This window comes from Balaenoptera ricei, chromosome 9, assembly GCF_028023285.1.
Source record: "Balaenoptera ricei isolate mBalRic1 chromosome 9, mBalRic1.hap2, whole genome shotgun sequence".
Lineage (NCBI taxonomy): Eukaryota > Metazoa > Chordata > Mammalia > Artiodactyla > Balaenopteridae > Balaenoptera > Balaenoptera ricei.
Window position 1 is genome coordinate 61,257,549 of NC_082647.1, and position 23,297 is coordinate 61,280,845.

The 23,297-nt window shown below is 40.0% G+C and overlaps 1 protein-coding gene across 1 annotated transcript in view; it reads left to right on the forward strand.

Moving 5' to 3' along the window:
* The first annotated feature begins 20,114 nt into the window (after window positions 1-20,114).
* SDHAF3 (succinate dehydrogenase complex assembly factor 3) overlaps window positions 20,115-23,297 on the forward strand; it is a 90,522-nt gene continuing 87,339 nt past the window's right edge. The window contains exon 1 of the mRNA XM_059932798.1: window positions 20,115-20,364. Coding sequence (XP_059788781.1) covers window positions 20,191-20,364 — 174 coding nt within the window. The 5' untranslated portion in view covers window positions 20,115-20,190. The remainder of the gene's footprint in view (window positions 20,365-23,297) is intronic.

The window sequence follows — 23,297 nt, forward strand, 5'->3', positions numbered from 1 at the left end:
ATGTTGCTTCCCTATCTTGGCCATTGTAAATAATGCTGCAATGAACATAGGGTGCATATATCTTTTCAGATTAGTGTTTTCATTTTCTTTGGTTAAATACCCAGGAGTGGAATTGCTGAAACATATACTCTTTTCCATAGTGGCTGTCTGTAATGTTTTTTGAAAGCAATTGAAAATACTTATCAATATTCTTTGTCAATATCATATTCTTTGTCCCAATAACTGGGAACCTATTCTAAAGAAATAACTCTAAATACAGAAGAGTTTGGGACACAAAACCAGAAACAACTAATGTCCAAAGACAAGAAAATATTAAATAAATTATAGCAGATACATTTGACATTTTGAAGTCCAATGAAGAAAGAATAAAAAATTGTAAACTCATAATCCCTAAATGCCATTTATATTATAATTATAATTGATTTGTTATAAATATGATTTGTCTCTATGATACTTTCCTTTATAATATATATTAAACACTCACTATTGTCACTTTAAATATCTTTTCCCCCATATTCCAAGTGCTAATGTGCTGTCTCAGCCAGTGATACCTAGTGGAGTCTATCAGGCCTTTAGCTTCAGCTTGCCCGCATTCAGTATATTGTGCAGTGGTTGCTGTTTATTCTTCCAGGGTCTCTCTTCCTGCCATTTAGTTTGCACTTAGGGAATAGTTTTGCCTCAAAATCGTTGACAAAATGTGTGCAACTAGGAGTGGAGCAACTGTTTCCAAGCATCAGATGTTAAAACTCAAGTTTTCTGGAAGCTTGAGGAGTCTTCAAGGAAATGGCAGAGGCAATAATAAATAAATAAAAGTAAAATAAAATAAAGAGGATCAGGAAATTAGGGGTTGGTGGAAATCCTTCAACCTTTCGAAAGTATATACACATCACTACAAGTGAGTAAACATTTTTAGGACAGAATTCCTCTCTCTGTGAGAAAATAACTCTTTCTGGCTATGTAATTTGTAATACATAATAAAAACAAAAAAATCTCTACATAATACATACATAATACACTACATAATAAAAACTCTTTCTGACTACATAATTTGCAAGATAAAAAGAAAAATGTGGAGGCCTTGTTTAGAAAGCAGGTGGGAAAGTAAAGATATATGAGGCACTTCCCTGGTGGCGCAGTGGTTAAGAATCCGCCTGCCAATGCAGGGGACACAGGATCGAGCCCTGGTCCAGGAAGATCCCACATGCTGCGGAGCAACTAAGCCCATGTGCCACAACTACTGAAGGCTGTGCGCCTAAGCCCGTGCTCCGCAATAAGAGAAGGCACCGCAATGAGAAGCTGGCGCGCTGCAAACAAAGAGTAGCCCCTGCTCGCCGCAACTAGAGAAAGCCCATGCTCAGCAACGAAGACCCAACACAGTCATAAATAAATAAATTTATTTTTATAAAAGAAGGTATATGAGAAGCTTTTTCCTTTTTGCCATCCTCTCTCTCTTGACCTTGCCGTGGTGTTTTTTTTTTTTTTAATTTGCTATATAATGTCATTCTAAGTAAAGAAAAAATTAGATATTAAATAAAAATTAGATATTAAATGAGTATTCCCACTTATCTTTATATTGTGCAATGTCAATTTTAATAAATATCAGAGCACAGTATAAAAATGGAGTGGAAATATTTCCTGGCTCTCGGGGACCAGAAGAGCAAATACCAGCGGTACTCAGACAGGAGGAAGGAGGAAGAGAGGGCCCCCCAAGACAGGAGCTGGGGGTACTTGTGGGGTGAGTGCAGCCCCTCACAGCTGCCCAAGGTCGTGTGTGCTTGGGCTTGACAGTTACCAGCTTCTGCTTCTGGCAGCTGTCAACCCAGGCAAGGTGCCTCGGCTGGGGGCGGGGTCTAGGGAAATTGAGGCCACAGCAAGATGGATGACCCCCTGAGATCTTTAAACCTCAGGGCCTGCAGGTGCTCCGGATCTGGATGAGGGTAGGGAAGAGGCTCGCCCACGCCCAGACGCAGCCTCCGGCCGGTTGCCCAGCAGATGCTGCTGTCTGCCGAGGGCGAGCAATGGCCACCACTCATCTCTTCCGTCCCCACACTGCCCCGGGGCTCCTGCCAGTGGAGAGGGCGTTAGCAGTCCTGGGGCGGGAAGGTGGAGGTCGGACTGCCTAGTGTGTGGGGTGTGGGCGTGTGTGGGGAGAAGGCCGTTGAGAACCAGTCCCAGGAAGATGCAGGTAGGCGGGATCACGCTGGAGCTGAGGCGCTAAGATCCTGGCGCATGCTCCATTGCCTCGTTGGACTTCGCTCACAAAATCCAGATCCAAAGGTAACATTATTACGAATTTCAAGACAGCAACAACAGAGCATTAAACCCCAATTGTGGGACCCTTCCAGCACCTGGCCCTGTGTGACTGCGCTGGTTTCACGGCCCTGTCTTTTTGTGGGAGGCATCTGGGCTAGTTAATCTTGCCGCAGTCTTCCAGTTTCAGGGTATGTGGTTCCAGTCTAGGTCACGTTTCTGTCTCTCTGTATGCATATGGCATTTAAGATTATATAACCTAATTTAGTACTTATTAAAAAACATTGCCCCAATAAAACTACCTGGACACCAATTAGACCCATAGCGTGGACAAGACCAATGTGAACATTATCTATTTATTTTCTTACGTGAAAGTCTGTCTCCCCAGCTGGCTTGTTAATGCCTTGGAGGACAGAGACCCTGTGTTATACTTCTTTAATCCCCTTGCCCCTCATCATCACCTCGTCATTGCCTAACATATGACTTGAGTCTTCTGTGTATGGTGGTGGTAAAGTTTGCTCTCTCCAAATGAGGTGTAGTTACCTTATTTAGAGCAATAAACACATACCTAGTCTTAGATAAATATTTATGATTCATTAAGAAGGGATATTGAGTCCTATGATTTTAAAGCTGGAAGGAAGATGGGAGAAGTGTGTTTGCACCACTGGTCTAGAGTAACACAGCTTATTATTGACAGGTTCAGGACTAGAAACCACGTCTCCAAATTCCAGCTCAAATACTCTTTATAATGTATGATACCCCTTCTGCTACAAGTTAAATTAGCAACCTACTTTGAATCTTCATAAGCTCAGAGCTAGTGGTACTATACACAATGGGGAGATGACTTAAGTTATATCTGAGAAATAAGAACAAACTGTGAGAGTTATACGTGTTAGAGTATGATTCATTAGTAACTTGAGGAGGATAATGAGAAAAAGGAATGGCTTATTCACATAATATAAATAACACTGCTATTTGTATTTTCCTGTTAAATCTCTGCTACCTCCGTGAAGTGTATTCTTTGTGGTATAGAAATGGAAAATGTAAATTCCAGACCAGCTTCCCCCATCATTCTCCATCTCTCTGGCAGACTTCCTTCACCATCTATAATGCTAATGTTAACCTTAATTTGCTGCTCCTCGAAAGATATCTCAGTTGATTTCCCCCAATTATTCAGTGCATTTAACTCAACACGTTTTTGCTGAAAACCTATACTGTGTTAGATACTATGGAGGATATAAAAATAATTAAACAAACAAATCAAAACAACCCCATTTTCAAGGAGCCCAGGAACAAGGAAAGGGGGCACCGAGTTTATTTGCTATTTTGTTTAATCCAGCTCACTGCTACCTCTTACTATGACTAATCAAAAGTTGAGGTGTAATAGAAAAAACTAACAGCAGATGGGGAAGCTGGAGACATGGAATCTAGTTCTTACTCAACTTTTAATTACCTGTATGACCTTGGGCACATCACTTAATCACAATGGATCTCCATATATATTTTTTTTAATCTCTAAAATGAGAGGTTTCGACAGGAAATAATTTCAAAGCGCCCTTCAGAGTCTAAAGTCTCAACTTACGATTACAATATATTTATGGGAACTAAGCAATCTTCTAATTTATTCCAGATTATGCCAAAATTAACTTATAATTAACTGATGTTACCCTCACTTTAATTTAGAGTACTGAATAAAACTGAAGTTACAAATTGAAATCAAAATGAAACAAAGGTTTTAGTGTTAGTGATGTTGGCAAGAAAGTTGGTAGTTAAGGTTCAAATGACTACTATAGATTCTGTTTAGCTTTTGCCCAATCCATAGTTGCTGAGCTTTACTGTCTGATGTCTTTTTATTGTGATTTAAGGTACAAAGCATGTGCGTGCGTGCGCACACACACACGTGCACACACACACACACAGACACAAATCCTATTTAAGGACAGAGGAAGGTAAAAGAAGGTATTTTGACCCAGGGCTCACAATTCACCTATTCTTTGCACCAAATGAGGGTTTCCTCTTTCAGCTGTGGTTAGTCTTGGTTTCTGTGTGGAGCACTGGGCAGGCTGGTACAGATGCATATACAGCTTTGCCACAGATCATGCCCTTCACAGCTAAAAACTGTACATTGGTGGTCCTGACCCTTAGGAGCCCTATTTGACAGGGTGCAGTATAGAAGAACTCACATTCTTGTTTGTGTCCTCAAAATTGGTGTGTGTGTGTGTTTTAACATTTCAGCATATCTTTGCTTTCCTTTGATTCTTCTGAGGTTTAAGGGTGGTCATTGGCAGAATTACACAAATAGAGTGTTCACAGCTCAACAGTCGTTGGATCCACATTTGGAGTTCTACGTGGGTGGCACAGGAATAAATGCCAATGAGAAGCCAGGACAGATCTGTTAACAGAAATTAAATGACTCAGGATGCAGCTCTGAAAGCTTCCATTAAAAAGCCTGAAACACTTAAAAATTATAATAGTAGGAAAAAGGCTGATTTAAAAATTGCTTTGAATCTATTAATCTTTTCAAAAGCATATATCTTTTCATATGTCCAATAATTAGTATTTTTAATATTTTTAAAAGTGAGAGGCAAAGTAGCCTTCAGAATTGAGTTTTGCTTCACTTTAGATTTTTTAAAAATTGAAGCCAGAAACAGAATTTCTTTGCGTTCCTGCTCTGGCAAAAATGGGGTTGTGGGAACAGATTGAAAGATGAGAAAAATATTACGCAAAACATAGCCTATGAAATACAGCCTGTTCTTCTAAATTTATACCTTTCTATGGGATGTTATCAGTTATACTGATGCAATCAAAATCCATTTCAACATAAGTATTTAGTTACATTTCCAGAATCCTAAGTAGTGCAGTATCAATGACCTGTGGCCATCTTTCTTTTTTCAAAAATATTGAGCTTGGCTCACCTTACTATTAATTAGTAGCTTGCTCAAGAGTTTCACTCAAAAATTACAATGATTAAACAATTCATTTTGCATATGTGTAGAAGTATAGACATATATTTTTCAGAAAATAGTCTCAATTTTAGCTTTTAGCGTAGCAGCTATTTCTGGTTCTGCTTCTGTCTGGTTGCAGGCAGGATAAATACTGAAATATGTAGTAAAAATAATTAATTTTCAGTATTTTCCTTTAACCATTGAACATTAGAAGTATCCTAGGTTGAGGACTGTCCCCGCAGTTGCTGCCCACCTGGTTGGCTGGCCACCCATGCTGAGAAGCCACAGAGCCTGATTTCTGTAGTAAAGCGTTATTTTCCTTCAGTGGTCACCATACCATGCTAGGATTGCCATTAAATGATGGCCTTAGACAGGGCTTTCCTGGGACACTGTAATGTGTTCTTCCCTGCCTCATTGCCAGGGCGATTATTCTCAGGGAAAAGCTATTTCCAGGGGGATTATAAGAGACGTGCTGGCTGCCCAAGGAGGAATTTTGAAAAAGAGCTGTGGTGCTGGAAGAAATGATCCTGACCACATGTGTTCTCTGAGATCTCACAGAGAGCAAAGCCCAGAAAAAGAGGCCATTTAGAGCAGACTTTTTCTACTGTTCCTCCCATTGAAAAACAATGGGGCCTGCCCCTGTGGAGTTTCGGAAGAGGGATTTAGGATGGGAAGCAGCTTACCCCTCTGCAAGTCATGGAAGGGCTAGTGCCTTTCATCTGTAACAAGTCAGAAGGTAACTGACATTGAACTGGAGTCCATTGGCTCTACTGATGCACTAGAGGAAGTCTGCTCATCAGATTGTTATCTATTTCATGCAGCTTCCGCTTCTTCATAGATTTTCATGAAGATGAGCGGGCACGAGGATATCAAGCCACAGGTGACAGTTACTGAACACTTGCCTTGGGAGGATTGTTCCTCCTGTGTCCTGTTGACCCTCACAGCCTTCCTAAAAGCCACATAGGCTCTTTGTACAAGAGTCTGTGGAATACAAAAACTCAGGTGAATTGCTTAAACTCATCCTTTTTAGGCAAGTTGGAGCAAAGGGGAAAGACTAAGACTCTTACCTCCAAACCCTGTGGTCTGTATGCTAAAATTCTCAGGCAGCAAGGCCTCTGGCCAGAAAAACTCCTTTTCCCTCATGGCCCCAGCAAAACTGGGTAGTGAGCTCTGTACTTTTGGTGACTGTTCTAGTTATCTGTGCCATGTAACAAACTACCCCCAAGCTTGGTGGCTTAAAATAACAGCATATTTTATAATATTTTGTGGTTTTTTTGGGACAACAATTCAAGAAGGGCTCAGCTAGGTAGTTCTGTCTCAGAATCTCTCATCTAATTATAGTTAGACAGTGGTTGGAGCTGGAATAGTAGATGACTAGAACATCTGGAAGCTGGCCAGTCATCTCTCTCTTCCTAGAGTCCTAGAGGCCTTTCCTTGTGGACTCTCTGTGTAGGTTTAGTTGGGGCTTCCTCACCACATGGCAGCTGAAAGGTAGAACTTCTTAACATGGCATCTCAGGGCTTCAACACAAGTGTTTCAGCAAACTGGGTGGGAGCTATATCTGAGATTGTATCCTGGCTGGAATTTAGTCATATGCCTCTCCCTAGGTACAAGGAGAACTAGACAGTATGATGCCAGCTTGGCAGCCATGGGTTCAGTTAAGATGTGAGATTTCTATTTCTAAAAGGGAGATGTGAGGATAGTATCAGGGACAATAAATAGTCTCTGCCACAAAATTATCACGGAGTTACAGAGTCCATATAGAAATGCTGGTAGAAGGTATGATTACAATGATGATATTGTGCCCTCTTCACTCTCGTCTGAGCCACTGCAACCATATCTAGTCTGAGTATATTTGCAGAATATCCAGATTATAAAAGGGGTCTGACTGAGGGTCTAAAGGGAATGGAGCCAGATAGCTGATCAGCTCCAGATTTACAAGGGACATTTTTTACTTTGTGGTATTTCTTTTTTTAAATTTTATTGAAGTATAGTTGATATACAATGTTGTGTTAATTTCTGCTGTACAGCAAAGTGACTCAGTTAAACATATATATATTCTTTTTTTTTAAAAATTAATTAATTAATTTGTTTATTTTTGGCTGTGTTGGGTCTTCGTTTCTGTGCGAGGGCTTTCTCTAGTTGTGGCAAGCGGGGGCCACTCTTCATCACGGTACGCAGGCCTCTCACTGTTGTGGCCTCTCTTGTTGCGGAGCACAGGCTCCAGACACGCAGGCTCAGTAGTTGTGGCTCACGGGCCTAGTTGCTCCACAGCATGTGGGATCTTCCCAGACCAGGGCTCGAACCCGTGTCCCCTGCATTGGCAGGCAGATTCTCAACCACTGCGCCACCAGGGAAGCCCTATATATTCTTTTAAATATTCTTTTCCATTACAGTTTATCACAGGATATTGAATATAGTTCCCTGTGCTGTACAGTAGGACCTTGTTGTTTATCCATTCTATGTATAATAGTTTGCATCTGCTAATCCCAAACTCCCAATGCTTCCCTTGCCCTCCCTTCCACCCCCTTGGCAACCACAAGTCTGTTCTCTATATCTTTGAGTCTGTTTTTGTTTTGTAGATGTTTGAGATTCTACATATAAGTGATAACATATGGTATTTGTCTTTCTCTTTCTGACTTACTTCGCTTAGTATGATAATCTCTAGGTCCATCCATGTTGCTGCAAATGGCATTATTTTATTCTTTTTAATGGCTGAGTAATATTCTGTTGTATATATGTACCACATCTTCTTTATCCATTCATCTGTCATTGGACATTTAGGTTGTTTCCTTGTCTTGGCTATTGTAAATAGTGCTGCTATAAACATTGGAGTAATGTATCTTTTAGAATTATAGTTTTGTCTGGATATATGCCCAGGAGTAGGATTGCTGGATCATATGGCAACTCTATTTTTAGTTTTTTTAAGGAACCTCCATACTGTTCTCCATAGTGGCTGTACCAATTTACATTCCCACCAACAGTGTGAGAGGGCTAACTTTTCTCCACACCCTCTGCAACGTTTATTATTTGTAGACGTTTTAATGATGGACATTCTGACTGGTGTGAGGTAGTACCTCATTGTAGTTTTGATTTGCATTTCTCTAATAATTAGTGATGATGAGCATCTTTTCATGTGCCTATTGGCCATCTGTATGTCTTCTTTGGAGAAATGTCTATTTAGGTCTTCTGCCCATTTTTTGATTGGGTTGTTTGGTATTTTTCTGGTTATTGACTTGTAGGAGCTGTTTGTATATTTTGGAAATTAAGCCCTTGTTGGTCATATCATTTGCAAATATTTTTTCCCAGTCTGTAGGTTGCCTTTTCATTTTGTTTCAGGTTTCCTTTGCTGTGCAAAAGCTTATAAGTTTGATTGAGTCACATTTGTTTATTTTTGCCTAGGGAGACTGACCTAAGAAAATATTGCTATGATTTATGTCAGAGAATGTTTTGCCTATGTTCTCTTCTAGGAGTTTTATGGTGTCTTATCTTATATTTAAGTCTTTGAGCCATTTTGAGCTTATTTTTGTGTATGGTGTGAGGGTGTGTTCTAGCTTCCTTGATTTACATGCAGCTGTCCAACTTTCCCACCACCACTTGCTGAAGAGACTGTCTTTTCCCCATTGTATATTCTTGCCTCCTTTGTTGAAGATTAATTGTCCATAGGTGTGTTTATTTCTGGTCTCTCTATTCTGTTCCATTGGTCCATATGTCTATTTTTGTGCCAGTACCACATTGTTTTGATTACTGTAGCTTTGTAGTGTTGGCTGAAGTCTGGGAGGGTTATGACTCCAGCTTTGTTCTTTTTCCTCAGGATTGCTTTGGCAATTCTGAGTCTCTTATGGTTCCATATAAATTTTAGGGTTATTTGTTCTAGTTCTGTGAAAAATGTCATGGGTATTTTGCTTTGTGGTATTTCTAGGGGACCACTTTGTCATTGATAGTATTGAATAAAAACATAAAGAAAGAAAAAAAAAAAACATAAAGAAACACTAATCTGTTGAGCACCAAAGATAATGCAGAGCATTGCCTTGGGAACCTGAGAGATAAAAGGAGTATGAGATGATACTTGTCTCCAAAGAACGAAGTCTACTTGTGTAGACTCAATCTTGAAAAGTTAAAGAGCCACGAGGTTATAAAATGATGATTTAACATTTCTTTGGTTACTCTTCGTGTGCTCTGTAACACAAAAGAACCCTATGGCCCATTGAAGATCCATCTAAGCTCGCTATTCGATGGGCTGTCTTATGCAGGCCAAAGACAAGAAAACCAAAACAACAGTACTGAGTGGTAAGGAGCTGGAGAGAGAAGATGCTCTAAGAGTGTGTAGACTGGGGATTGACAGCCTCACCCAATCGCAACCATCTACCCCCTTAGTCCCACTCATGGCCTAATGAGTTCTGTAGAGAGAAGCACAATGGAGTCCAAGGATAGAGGGCCTTCTGAAGGTTGAAGTACTCTTAAGAAGTTTCCTGAAGAAGTAAATGTCACTTGGAGAACGGATAAAATAGAGAAAAGAAAGGAAGTCTTTTGAGATTAAGAGACAAAAAAGGGAAAATGAGAGGCATGTTCTAGGACTAGCTAGTCTTGACAGTTGACTGGAGTGAAAGGTCATGCAGACATGGAGTGTGAGGAACAAGGGCTCGGGTCAGTGTATGAAGGACCGTGAATGCCCAGTCAAGAAATCTTTCTAATATGCTGTCTGTTGTGGAAAGCAACAGGCTGGGCTTGGCAACAGATGTTTTTAAATAACACGCTACACCTAGACAGTGCAGGCACACCACTTAGCTACATTGGAATTTAAATGTTAGCTGGAAGTTGTTAATCACAGTGGTTTCTTCTGGAACCTGGGGGGCATACACAAAAGTTCCGTTTTGAAGAGATCTATATTTAACTAGCTAAGCATCTTTTCCAGACTTTGGTCTTTGAGTGTTTAATCAGTTTTTGTTTATTCTGTTTGGTGAGCCTGCTCTCACAGAGCTTTCTTCGGGGCTCCCTAAATAGGAGTGTCTTCAGAAGGGAGAGGAGCAGGGGTTCACAGACGTCTCCCCAAGCCTGCCTCTGCCGCGAGGTGGGGTGGGAGCTGCTGTGCCATTGCTGTTCTTAGCACAGAGCCACAAAAAGGCAGACGTGAGGCCTGCGCACTTGTGCCTTCAGGGCTGAAGGCGGTTCCGCTGCTAACATCAAGTGACATTACTTTCACTAAAGATCAAAACAAAGTGATTAAAAAAAGTTTGCTTAGTCAGAGTAAGTCTACTCTCAGTGACATTAAGAAAAGGTGGAGAGTAAGGATCAGGTGTAACTTGGAGCCTGCATTTCTAGCACCCTTCCATAGGTCAATGAAGAGGATTTGGCTAATATTTGTTTGATAAACACATGTAATGTATGTATATTAGTGCATTGCAGTACCAAGCACAGTGTCTGGGACATAGGAGATTCTTAATAAATTGCGTTGAATGACTGAATTAAGTAACCTATGTAAAACAGCTGTGGAAACAAGTATCAATAAGAAGAATCATTAGTTATGTTTCTGCTTGTAGTATAGTCTTCTTTGTTTGTTTGCTTTTGTTTTAAATACCTCAGAAATTTGGGGTGGGGGAGGGGAGAAGAAACACATAAAAAATAAAAAGAATCACCTCTCATTTCACTTTTCAAAGGTAATCACTTTCAACATGTAGGTCTATTTCTTCCAGTCTTTTTCCTATGTATATCTTTGTTCATATATAAATTGTAATTTATTTAAACCAAGTATATAACCTGAAGAACACAAGCATAAATTAAAGAATACTATATGGATTTATTGTCTTCTCTGCTGTAGTCTGAAAACATAAAAAAGATATGTAAATATATACCTATATTTTATGTGAGTCACCATTAGCTTAATCACACATTTGAAGCCTGCTGTATCAACCACACACACGTCATATTATACATGTGCTCCTTTTTGCTCTCGATTTTAGCAGCATTCATTTAAAGTCGAATTAATATTAAACTAAAAACAAAATCCAAAACAAAAAGGCAGGCAAAAACTCACAACGTTTTGAGGCCATTCAGCCTTCTAATTAGGCAGCTGTTCAGCGTGTGACCATTAGTCAGACCTTGCCTTCCTCACTAAGGCTTGCACAAAAGATGTTAGAGGCCTGTGTATTGATTGCCCCCTTGTTGGTTATTTTGCTAAGACATGATTACAGCCTTTGAAATTGGCTTGTAGAAGGAGCCTCCAGGCCAGAGATCTATGGTGAAGATAGCACAGGAGCCAGCAAAATATTTTAATACATTGGCACTATAAAATTGGACAGTATCCTTGTTTTCCATGAGCCTTGGAAGGCTGTCCACGTACTTGATGTTAAGGGTTTTGAGTATCCCCACTCTGTCAATATGCTAGGAAGATAATGGGCTTTTCTTAGGTATGATATAAGGGGGTTTCCATGGAGGGCCTTTAGTTGTGCAGTTGGGGTGTTTTGCCCTCCTCTTCCTCCTGCTTTTCTATCTAGCCACACAGGAGGTAGGATAAGGTGCCCAGGAGGAGTATGAGGTGGCTGGTATGTGCTCTCCCAACCCTTCACCACAAACCCGGCTGCCTAAGCTGAAGCAGCCACACAGAGAGCTAAGGAAACTTTAAAAACTTAATTAAGGGGAAAAAAGCAAACAAAATAATGCTATAGTGGATTTACTTAGTGCTGTAGCCTTGCCAGGGAAACCACAGAGTCTGCATTTATATAAGACATATCTAATTAAAACGGGAGACGGGACAACAAGCTTTCTTTTAAGTTCATTTAAATACATGTTTATGTTGTGTTTAAGTTCCCTGTGGGGTAATGTAACGCTGATCCAAAGGCATAAAAGCAATTTGATTAGGCAACTGTAGGTCTTCGTGAATACTTTGAGCCTTAAGTACTTAAGACTTAATCTCCCCCATACCCCATACCAAGGTTATCCACTGAGGCTGGGCGAGCCCCACCCCTGAAGGCAATACGTCTGAGGCTGGACTGATTCATCTTCCCTTTGTAGTCTCCTTTCTCTCCTGCCTTGGTTCTTTAACTCAAGGTTATCATACTTGAGCCTTATTTTTGCTCTTCTCTGCTCTCAATGATTTATGTTATCCTTTCAGATGATATATTTATTTAACAAAGAATATCTCTCCTTTCTCTTTGCTTCTCATACCACTTCTTTTTGAGGGCAATGCAAATATTTTAAATAGGACTTCAATTTGGAGAAATTTTCAATGTTTACATGTCAGCCAAAATATCCACATTCGATATATATCTAAACAAGAAGATGAAGTTTGGGGAACTAAAATGTCATTCTCTGTTTGCTTCTGATATGTATTATGTTTTAGGACCTCACTTCTTAAAGCGAGTGGTCCAGCAGCATTAGTATCACCTGGGAGCTTGTTGGAGCTACAGACTCTCGGGGCCATCCCCAGGCCAACTGAACTGGAATCTGCATGTTAATAAGATACCCAGATGATTAGTGAGTACATTACAGTTGGAGAAGCACCACTTCCCTCAGACTCATCTCCGTGAGACATTATGTAGGTTCTCCAGTAGGAAAAACGTTCTGTATGCTCAGGTTAGATTCTTCCTTAGGCATCTTGAATGGCCTTTTTATGGACTCATTAGAAGTCTGCTACATAGAATAAAAATGAAGAATCACTGCACAAGGTTTTAAGTCTCCCCTTTAATTATGTCTAAATTTAATTTATAATGGTTCTGGACTATAATTAGTACATTAAAAATTGATTTACTATTCATTTATGAATACATTTAAATTGGGTACTTGTGAACAAAAAATTTTCTTTAATATTATATACCTATATGTGGCAAAGTAGCTTCTCTATAGAATGTTTATTCTGCCACAGTTTTTGAAAAAGGCTATAATCACATCATATATCCATAAAGGAACACTAGAGTTATGTTCTTCTTTTTAAATTTTTCATTAATATAGACACTATTTGATCTAACTGAAATGCATATTTCATCACTGGCTGCATGTGTTGTCACATTCTTGAGAAAGAATGTAACAATTTAAAAATAATCTCATCTGCTTAAGAACATTATTGTACTATCTGAAAGACCATTTGGGGTTCGATTAAACAAAGTAATTAAAATAAATTTATGATTTGTTCTAAAACTTGAGCTGAATTTAAGATATATATGATATTTACTGTTATATTTTTAAAGAAATACTGTAATCTTTTGTTGCCAAAGTCTTGTCTAATGAAGGAAGAACAAATGCTTCTTTGTTTAAACACTCTTATTTATTTATTTATTTTTGGTTGTGTTGGGTCTTCGTTTCTGTGCGAGGGCTTTCTCTAGTTGTGGCAAGTGGGGGCCACTCTTCATCGCGGTGCGCGGGCCTCTCATTATCGCGGCCTCTCTTGTTGCGGAGCACAGGCTCCAGACGCGCAGGCTCAGTAGTTGTGGCTCACAGGCCCAGTTGCTCCGCTGCATGTGGGATCTTCCCAGACCAGGGCTCGAACCCGTGTCCCCTGCATTGGCAGGCAGATTCTCAACCACTGCGCCACCAGGGAAGCCCCTGTTTAAACACTCTTAATGCAATCTTGAAATTAATTTTTAAGAAGTTATTGGTTCAGAATTATGTAGTTTCAAGAATTATCCAGCCCCCACTCTTTATTCTGTAGATAAAAGATCCTCCTTCCTCATCCTCACGGCTACAGTATCGTAGACAGAGACTAAACACTAATTTTCCTTTAATTTGTTAGTCATTCCCAGCCATCATGAGTAATAGCAATTCAAGTGATTTCACAACACAAGCCCGAGACTGAAAAGTTCCGTTCCCATTGTTGATGCTGAGGGCCTGTTAGATACTGTGGGATTTATCTTGAATCAATAAACACAGTCCAGATTTACAGGAGATTCTCACCTCAAGAGCAGCTGTTCTTGTTGCTCAAAGGAAAGCCATCGTGCATGTGTATAGTAGGGGCTCAGGCACAAATGTTGGTTTAAAATTTTAGGTGTCACAGTGTAATTGCATTATATCATTTCAGTTAAAGTTTCATACCTCTAAGATTGTTGTATTCTGAAGCAGGAAACAGTTTTAAAAAACCTTAAACTAAGATTCACAGTTTTTACTGGCTATCATTTTATTTTTTTTAATTTTTAAAAAAAGATTTATTTATTATTTATTTATTTTTGGCTGCGTCGGGTCTCAGTTGTGGCATGCGGGCTCTTCGTTGTGGTGCGTGGGCTTCTCTTTAGTTGTGGTGTGTGGGTTTTCTCTCTCTAGTTGTGGTGCGCAGGCTCTAGGGCATGTGGGCTCTGTAGTTGTGGCGGGCGGGTTCCAGAGCGCATGGGCTCTGTAGTTTGCAGCACGTAGGCTCTAGTTGAGGCTCGTGAGCTCAGTAGTTGTGGTGCGTGGGCTTAGTTGCCCCGTGGCATGTGGGATCTTAGTTCACTATATTGTAAGGCGGATTCTTTACCACTGGACCACCAGGGAAGTCCCCTGGCCATCATTTTATGTCATCATCATCATTGCTAACACTATGTGCAGTTTCTATATGCTGCGGACAAACTAGTCTAAATCCCTTTTACATATCAAATCATTAAAACACACAGGAAGCTTTTTAGGTACATAATATTATTCTCATTTTAAGAGAAGGAAACTTGCGACCCAGAAAGCTTAAACAACTAGTCCAAGATCACATAGTTAAGAAATGGTAAAGCTGGAACCTAATGGTATATGAATATAATTTAGTCACTTTAAATTTGTGAGCAGGAAGAACACATACTGTGAACTTATTCTAATTTGGGGAGTGGGGAGAGGAATGCCTTCTCTTGTAAGACAATTACTTTTTGCATTTGTTTATCTATTTACTTACTTTTGCTTTCTGCAGGTTAAAAGTGTAATGGCATTATAAAATTGAAATCTCTGTCTGAAGTTATTTAGAATTTTTCCTTCAATTTTAAGAAAATTGTATAATGTATAGTTGTATATTATAATGAAAATATAATTTTATACATGTATAATATAATGAAAAAGTAGATCAATAATAGCTCAGCTGCAAGTCTTGCCTTTGGTTGCAATGTGATTTTTTAAATACAATTTTATATTCTGGGGGCACATACTTCTCCCTGAAGACAATGGAATATCTTTCGAATTTTGAAGAAAGGGAATCCAATCAGAAGACTGTTGTAGTCATTTAAACGAGGGATATGGAGTCAAGGCAGGTGGGTTAATGACATGGGAAAAAGTGACTGATTTCCAAAAGAGGTCTCAACAAAGGTTCCTCAATAACAAGATACATGAAGAGGGTGAAAGATGTTACAGAACCCTAAGTCTTGAGCCTAGGTAAATTTAAGAACGGTGGCGATAGAAAGGTCTTTGGAGAAAAATGATGAGTTTAATTTGGGACATAGACTCTGAAGGAATGACAGGATATCCAATTTGAATTTATCCAGTGCTTAGCAAGGAAGGTTGAAACTGTAGAGAGGTCTGGGTGGGTGTGAGAGTTGGTTAAGATGTCCTTACCCTTTCCAGGTAAGGGTCCAGCGAGGGCCTCCAAAATGGTTAGAATGGGGTTGGCCAGGTGGGGGCAGCAGAGCATCACCAATTGCTGAGGACAGCTGGCCAGGACAAGGGCACTGACGCTGATGTTTGGACTGATGCATTCTCATTTGGAGGCAGGAAGAACTGCGGCTAGCTAAGGACACAGAGACAATGGGGCCCTAGAGGTGGACCACCTGGACAGGACAAACATATGGAAGCCGAAAGATGGAAAGATTTCTAGAAGGTCAGGGGAGAGTAGCTGTGTGAACAGAAGCAAGTAACTAGGGAATTTGAAGAAAGTGATTTTAGAGGAGTAGTGGGGACAATAATAGATTAAAAGGGATTAAGCAGGGAATGAGAATGGAAATGGAGAAATATTTGTTTCAAGTTTGCCAATGAAGGAAGCAGGGTGATAGGATGGTAGTTTGAAGGGGAGGTAGAATAGATGGAGGGATTTTTTTTTTTAATGTGAAGTGTTCTTGTGAATGTTTATGAGCTGAATGGACTAGTCTTATGAAGAGAATAATTGAAGATGCCAGTGAGAGAAAGAATGAGGGGATAATTATGAAGCTACCTCTCAGAAGGGTTGGGAATACAATCAAGAGCTCTAGTGGAAGGCTTGGGTTGGAGGAGAGTACAGATGATAGAGATTTTGTGGATTTTTATTGAGTGCCAACTTTGCATAAGTAAGCTGTGTTCTGAATGTTCATTACTTATTTGGAAAGCTTAAACCATGTCCTCTGGGAGACACGGTGGTGCTGTGGATGTGGCATGTGGGAAGTGGGATGATTCTGGAGTGAGCGCTTCAGATAGCCCTTAAGTTATTAATCACCTCCTGTTGATAAATGTGCATATAGCCCGGAGTTATATAATTTATTCTTCACTCTTACATTCTCTTTCTCAGAGATGTTTTACTTTGTTTTTCTTTCTTTTTGATTATGCTTTTTAAAATTTTTATTGCAGTGTAGTTAATTTACAATGCTGTGTTAGTTTCAGGTGTACAGCAAAGTGAATCAGTTATACATATACATATATCCACTCTTTTTTAGGTTCTTTTCCCATACAGGTCATTACAGAGTACTGAGTAGAGTTCCCTGTGCTATACAGTAGGTCCTTATTAGTTACTTATTTTATGTATAGTAGTATGTATATTTCAATCCCAATCTCCCAATTTATCCCTCCCATTTTACTTTTATGTTTAAAATATTTTTAGCTATATCAAAATCTTTATCCCCATTGCTGCAGGAACACTTTAATATTGAAGGACTGGATATTTAGTAATCAGTTTTTAACAGTGTCAATAACTTGGGTACTATTCCTGGAACCCAGGTGTTTCCAAGTTGGAAACAGACCATTGGTTATCAATCCTGGCTGCACATCAGAATCACTTGGAGGGGTTTCTAAGCAATAGCCATGCCTCACCCCACTCGCAAAGATGCTGATTCAAGTGATTTGGAGTGGGCCTTATCAGTTTTTTTAAACCAGTTTCCCAGGTGATTGTAATATACAGCCAAAGTTGAAAACCACTGACTTAGACCAACGGCACTTTTACTATTAGGCAACTTGTTCAATGCATCATTTAACATAGGCTGTCCCTGCAAACTCAATATGACTAAAGTAAAACGCATTTCCAAAAGCAATTTTCCCTCCTGATTTTTTCTTTGTCAATTGCACTTCCATAAAGGAAAATATGGAGACCTCTTTGATTCAAGTTTTGAGGAGTTTCCCCTTCTTAAACAAAAATCTTTTCAAAGCAATTATTTCAGAGTGGGTACATATCTGCTTCTCCTTTTACAAAAAATTTTGGAGGGGATTGGGGAGAAATCATGATTAGACTAGCAGAGTTGAAAGGTACTGAGAATTACCTAACCCAATTTATTTGACACGTGAGAAAATCGAGGCGCAGATTGGTTGAGTGACTTGCTGAATAACACACAGGAAAACGAATTACATGGAGGAAGGATAAAGGAAAGGCCTGCATGAAGTGTACTGATCTGGATTAGTGGCCAGGAATAGAACTCAGATCTTATTTTCAGTTCATGGCTATTTTGACCACAAGAGGAAAACTGGTCAGCCTAAATTGGAAGGTCAAAGAAATAGAAAATTTTGTCCTCAAAACATAACTCATTGTCCAGCCCACTGTAAAAAAATAAAGGTCATCTACCATTCTTCTCACTGTTATTCTTGATTCCTCTCCTCAAGGCCTAACCACACCATTATGTCTTGGCTTTTCTCTTACCCATCATTTGTCATTTTTGAGCATTGATTACCCAAAGCTTTATGGACCTTTTCTGCTCCCTTTATGCTGAATTAATTCTTTTATTGTTATGTTTTGTTAATTTACTGGCAGAATTTTTCCCCACATTTTTATAAGAGCTTTGGCTCTAAAAGAAGCATTTATTATACATGTACTTTAACCCCAAAGGAAACCAGAAAAAAAGTAAACTGGAACAAGAAATTAATTTTTAATTTACAGGGATATTAAGAGATGAAGTATGGTTAGAAGAAAATTTCCTGAAGTAAAATAACCATGCTGCCATTCAATCCTTGCCATGAATGTGGTTTGTCAAAAAACCAAATTAAATCCATTAAAAAAAATGTTCTGTGTTCTTTTAAACAAATATTTCTCTAAAATTTAAGCAAAAGGAAAAAAGTCCATTCAAGGTAATAAATATTAGAGTGCTTACTATTTGTAAGGCACTGCGGTGGACCCTGAAAAGAATACTAAAATGAGTAAGTCCCTGCCCTTGGTAGAGGGGTGTGTGTCTTTTTGTATTTCAAAAAGTCTTTGCATAAACAAAAATCTGGGGTCTCTGAGGGAATCACATAAATTTTCCCACATTCTTGCCCTTTCATCACCAGTAGGTCATATAAATCACTTGACACCCTTAAAATCACAAAATCCCTGCCCTCCTGGAATTTGTAATCTAGTGGGGGCAAGGCAGGGGGCAGGCAATAAGCAAACAAGTAAAATATGTACGTGTTACGGAGAAAAATAAAGCAGAGAGGGGGCTTAGGGAGTTCTTAGCATGATGTTGTAGCAATATCAAATACGCTTGCCAGGGAGGATCTTAATCAGAAAGAGACCTGAAGTAATGAGCTGAGCGAAATAAAGGTGTTAGCCAAGAAGATACCTGAAGCAGAACATTCCAAGCAGATGGAAGAGCAAATACCAAGGCCCTCAGTTGGGAGAGTGCCTGGCCTGTTCAAAGATGAATTAGGGGCTTTGAAGACCAGTGTGGCTGGAATCGGCCAACTAGGGAGAGAGCAGTAGGAGAAAATTTAGAGAGCTAAGAAGTGGAGAGTCTTTGTGTTTTACTCTAATGAGAAGCCACTGGAGGATTTTGGCGAGCAGAGTAGTGACATGGTTTTTTTTTTTTTAAACCTATTAATAATTTAATAAAAAGCTATGTAAAAAGGTATGGTCAGAGTGATGGGAACCAGCAAGGATTTATAAGGCATCCAGATACTACCAGTAGCAGAGGCTGTTACAGTTTAGGTGGATCACGATCAAAGTTGATCATGGCAGAAGCAGAAACACAAAAAGTGACTACAGCATCCGGTAAAGAGAGACGATTGTGGAATAGGGAGTAGTGAGAAATGATCGAATTCTGCATACATTTTGTTGGTGGAGCCATCAGGATTTGTTGAAGGTCCAAAGGTGTGATGGGACAGAAAGAACGAGGCCAAACTGCTGCCAGCTTTGATTGGTCACACTCTCAGTATCGCCGTTGTAAAAGATGAAGATTTGTGAACGTTCTGATTCTACGTTTTCATCTCAGACTATTTAATCAGAATCTCCTGGATCGTGGCCTTGGACACAATACATTTAAAATGTTCTCTAATTATTCTTCTAAAGCCAACTTGACTTGAGCTAAGGATTGAAACCTGCTGGCTCAGGTCTCACTTGAGTTACATGAAACGGGCCACGCCTTCAGGGTACAAATTAGGAGCACAGCCCTGTGCAAGGTACGTGGGTGTGTGGGCTCGTGAATGGAGAGATTAATCCCATTCCGATCCCTCTCGCAGAACGCAGGAAGACTGCAAAGACATCTGAAGTGTCTTTAGCCAACCATGGAAGGCTTCCTGGAGGAACCCGATTTTGACGAAGCCTTTCTTAAGCCTTTATCAGGAGGGAAAGAGGTAAGATGAATGGTAAAGATGATGAGGTGTAACTGAGGGGTGACAAGCGTGGGCTGCTTGACGTGCAAGCGTGACGACCCCTCCGCCCCAGACGCAGCCCCTAAGTGGTTGCTGCCCTGGCGCTCCACGAAAGCTACGCCCATTTCAGAGAAGGACCGGCCCATTTCTGCCCGCCGCTGCCGCTCGCGTTTCCGGAAGGTCCTGATATTAGGCCGGACCAAACCGGATGAAAGCCGCGCGCCCTCTTCCGCTTGTGTTTGGGTTACTTATACTCGGCTTGTAAGGAGGATAGGCGCGCGCGGTCTCTCTGCGCAGGCGCGGCCTGTGGTCCACGCGCGGAGTTATGTCTGTTCGGCACGTCTCGCGTGTCCGGGCCTTGTATCGGCGCATTTTGCTGCTGCACCGGGTTCTGCCCCCAGACCTCAAAGCCCTTGGTGACCAGTACGTGAAGGACGAATTTAGGAGACATAAGACCGTTGGTTCTGACGAGGCCGAGCGATTCTTGCAGGAATGGGAGGCAAGTAACTGCCCCCTTTTCTTCGCCCCAGACCTTTGAGGTCCCTCAGCGGTGTCCCGGTTTGTCTCTGGGAGAGACCGCCTGGCCCGGCTGGTTTCCCCGGGCCGCACGAGCTCGAACACAGCGGCAGCCTGCTCCGTTTGAATTAAACAGCGCAAAGCCGTTCAAACACTACTTCCCAAAGTTACGTCCCAAGCTGGTCTGTTTATCCCACGGGTTCCTCGCTGGAGCACATCCCGTTACAACAGCGTGTCCAATTCAGTTCAAGTTTTGCCAAGCGCTGGAGGGGTGAGGATGGAGGTTACAAAATTGAATGTCACTGTCAAGTGCTTAAAGAGCTTACCGTTTGGCAGCTTTTTTGTCTCCTCCAATGCCTTTGCACGTAGCGGGCGCCTATTGATAAATTAATGGTTTTCTCGTTACTAGTTTTCAGAGTTTTAGAGGCTTGTTTCTATAATTACTATTTTTAAAATCCTAGTGTTCTTTGTTGGGTCTTAATAATATTCTCAGTTGACTGATACAGAAATTGGATAAGACTGGGGGTAATTACAAGCGGTGGGCAAAAATGCTGGTCAGAGGTAAGTCAGGTGAAAGTCGGTTTCTTCGTAGTCTCAAGTCACGTTATTCTGTTGAATTGCTCTGCATCATTGCACTAAATCTTAAGCAGACACATGCATTAGGGATTAACCCTTAGACTTTCCCTCCCTTTTTTGAGTGAAGTCAAATGATATTCAGAGTATTTCATTTAGAGTATTTCGTGGGGTTGGGAGCCATGCAGCACTGCCCCTAGTTATTTGCAAATATCAAGAAATGAATGAAATTGGCAATTAGAGCGACAGGTATTTGAAAGCGTGAAGCACTGTTGGTTTAAGAACTGAGGTAAGCAATTCTTCAGCCTAAAAAGTTGATGGCTACAGAGATTATTGAAGTCTGTTTTTAAAAAAAAAAATCATAAAGGGTGAACACAGGGTGAACATTAGGGTGAACACCGAACTTTTTCACTGAATTGCAGAATTTTTATTGTAGACTCATTGATGCTTGCAAGAGGGACATTTAGGACAATGGTGAAATTTAGAACTTGCCTAAAAATCGTGTGTATTAGATGTAGTGAGGCTGCCTAGAGCCAGGGAAGTTGACTCTTTTAAAATGCAGACTGCTGCAGACTGCTTTCTTTTAACATGGTAACTTGCTCTTGAAGCCAGAAGAACTGGATTCAAATTCAGGTACCGGCATTTATTTTAATAAATAAGTGTCAGATCACTTTTCCTAGTCTTATTTTCTTATCTGTAAAATCATAACAGTATTTACAATATGCACCTCTAAATTAGTGTATGTAAATGTAAGTGACATCTTTTAAGCCAAGTCAGTTTGTGGCAGGACAGGAAGAAGTCTAGCTCTATGTTGGGAAGAAATAAGGGCACTTTGGGAGGTCCTAAGAACTGGGAAGCTTTTTAGGGAAAGAGTAGGAACCCAGAATAAATTGATAATAGGCTAGAGGAAAGAGACATTTAAAAAAAAACTCGTTTAAAAAAAAAAATGTGTTGATCAACCGAGGAGACTTGGTGTCAGGAATTCAGCTTAAAAAAACAAACAAACCCACAAAAAACTCTCCTAGTGCTATGTGGCATTTGGTCTCTGGGATTCTTTCACACACTTCTAAAATTACTTATGAACTTGAATTTGCTTTACTTTAAAAGGCAAAGTTGGGTATGGATACCACTGGAGAAGAGAAAGGGGAAGGTTCAGCAATATGAGAGGACTCAGTATTGGGAGGAGAGTTCTCTATTCCCTTCATCTGTGATCACAGAAAACTGTGGCAAATATTAGAGCAAATTCATCTCTTGAAATTTCTGTTCAAGGACCTTTGGGGGAAGGTAAGAGCAAAGTATTTCATTTTATCTTAAGGATAAAAATGTAAATGCATATTTACAGAGTAAATAATGAATTTATGTAATTCCTTACCATAGAGAAAAAATGTTAAGTTCAGGGAGAGATGTTTGATAACTGGTTAGTAAAATACCCCTTGTAATCTTATTCCCAAGCCTTTTAGGGGACAACTGTTAAAAGTGGAATTGGGGCTGGGTAGATCAGGGGGGTCTTACTTATTATGGCACTTTTAAAGTTCTGACTATGCTCAGTTTTGAAGAATAGCTGTTTTAGGTAATGCTTTCCATTTTTCTTTCTGTGCCGACCCAGTTGTGGAGAGAAGAACTTCTTACCACTATTTTCTGGGAAATTAGAATAAATGTTGAAAATTAAATAGCAAGTAAAAGACGTTTGTGTTAGAATGTGAGACAAAAAACAGCTCCTTAGGAGCCACTTTGAAAAAACTCCGTGTGTTTAATTTTTAATTTTTTTGCCCCATTTATTTATGTCTGTTGTTTTCTTGCCTGGTTTCCATTGTTTTCCTTAAGTAGCTGCTTTGCTCTGTGTCTCTTGGGGGAGGTTTATAGTGGAAGTTTCTGGAAAAAGCAAAATGCTTAAACACTCTTTAAATAGTTATTGATCACTTATTGCCAGGCAAAGTGCTAGGCATTGTAGGACACAACAATGAATAATATGTGTATTTTACTTTTATGGTGTCCATGTTTAGAGTATAATAGACGATTATAGTATGAAAGGGTGTCTCTGAAGTGCTGTAGGGGCAAGGAGGGAATGGAGGAAGCTGAGGCCACATGTAATGTCTAAGCTGAGGTTTGAGCAGGTCAGAGTTACCTTGTCAAGAAAAAGACTCTCTAGAAAGAGGGAATAACCTATGCAGAGGTATTGAGGTAAGAAACAGTATGACTTTTTCCAGGATCTGCAGTGATGTGTTTAGAATTTAATGTATTACATGGGAGATAAGGAAGAGAGAAAGCTAAAGAGGTGACAAGAGACAGGATATTCTGCTAAGGATTTTAGGTCTTTATTTTGAATCATTGAAAGATTTTAAG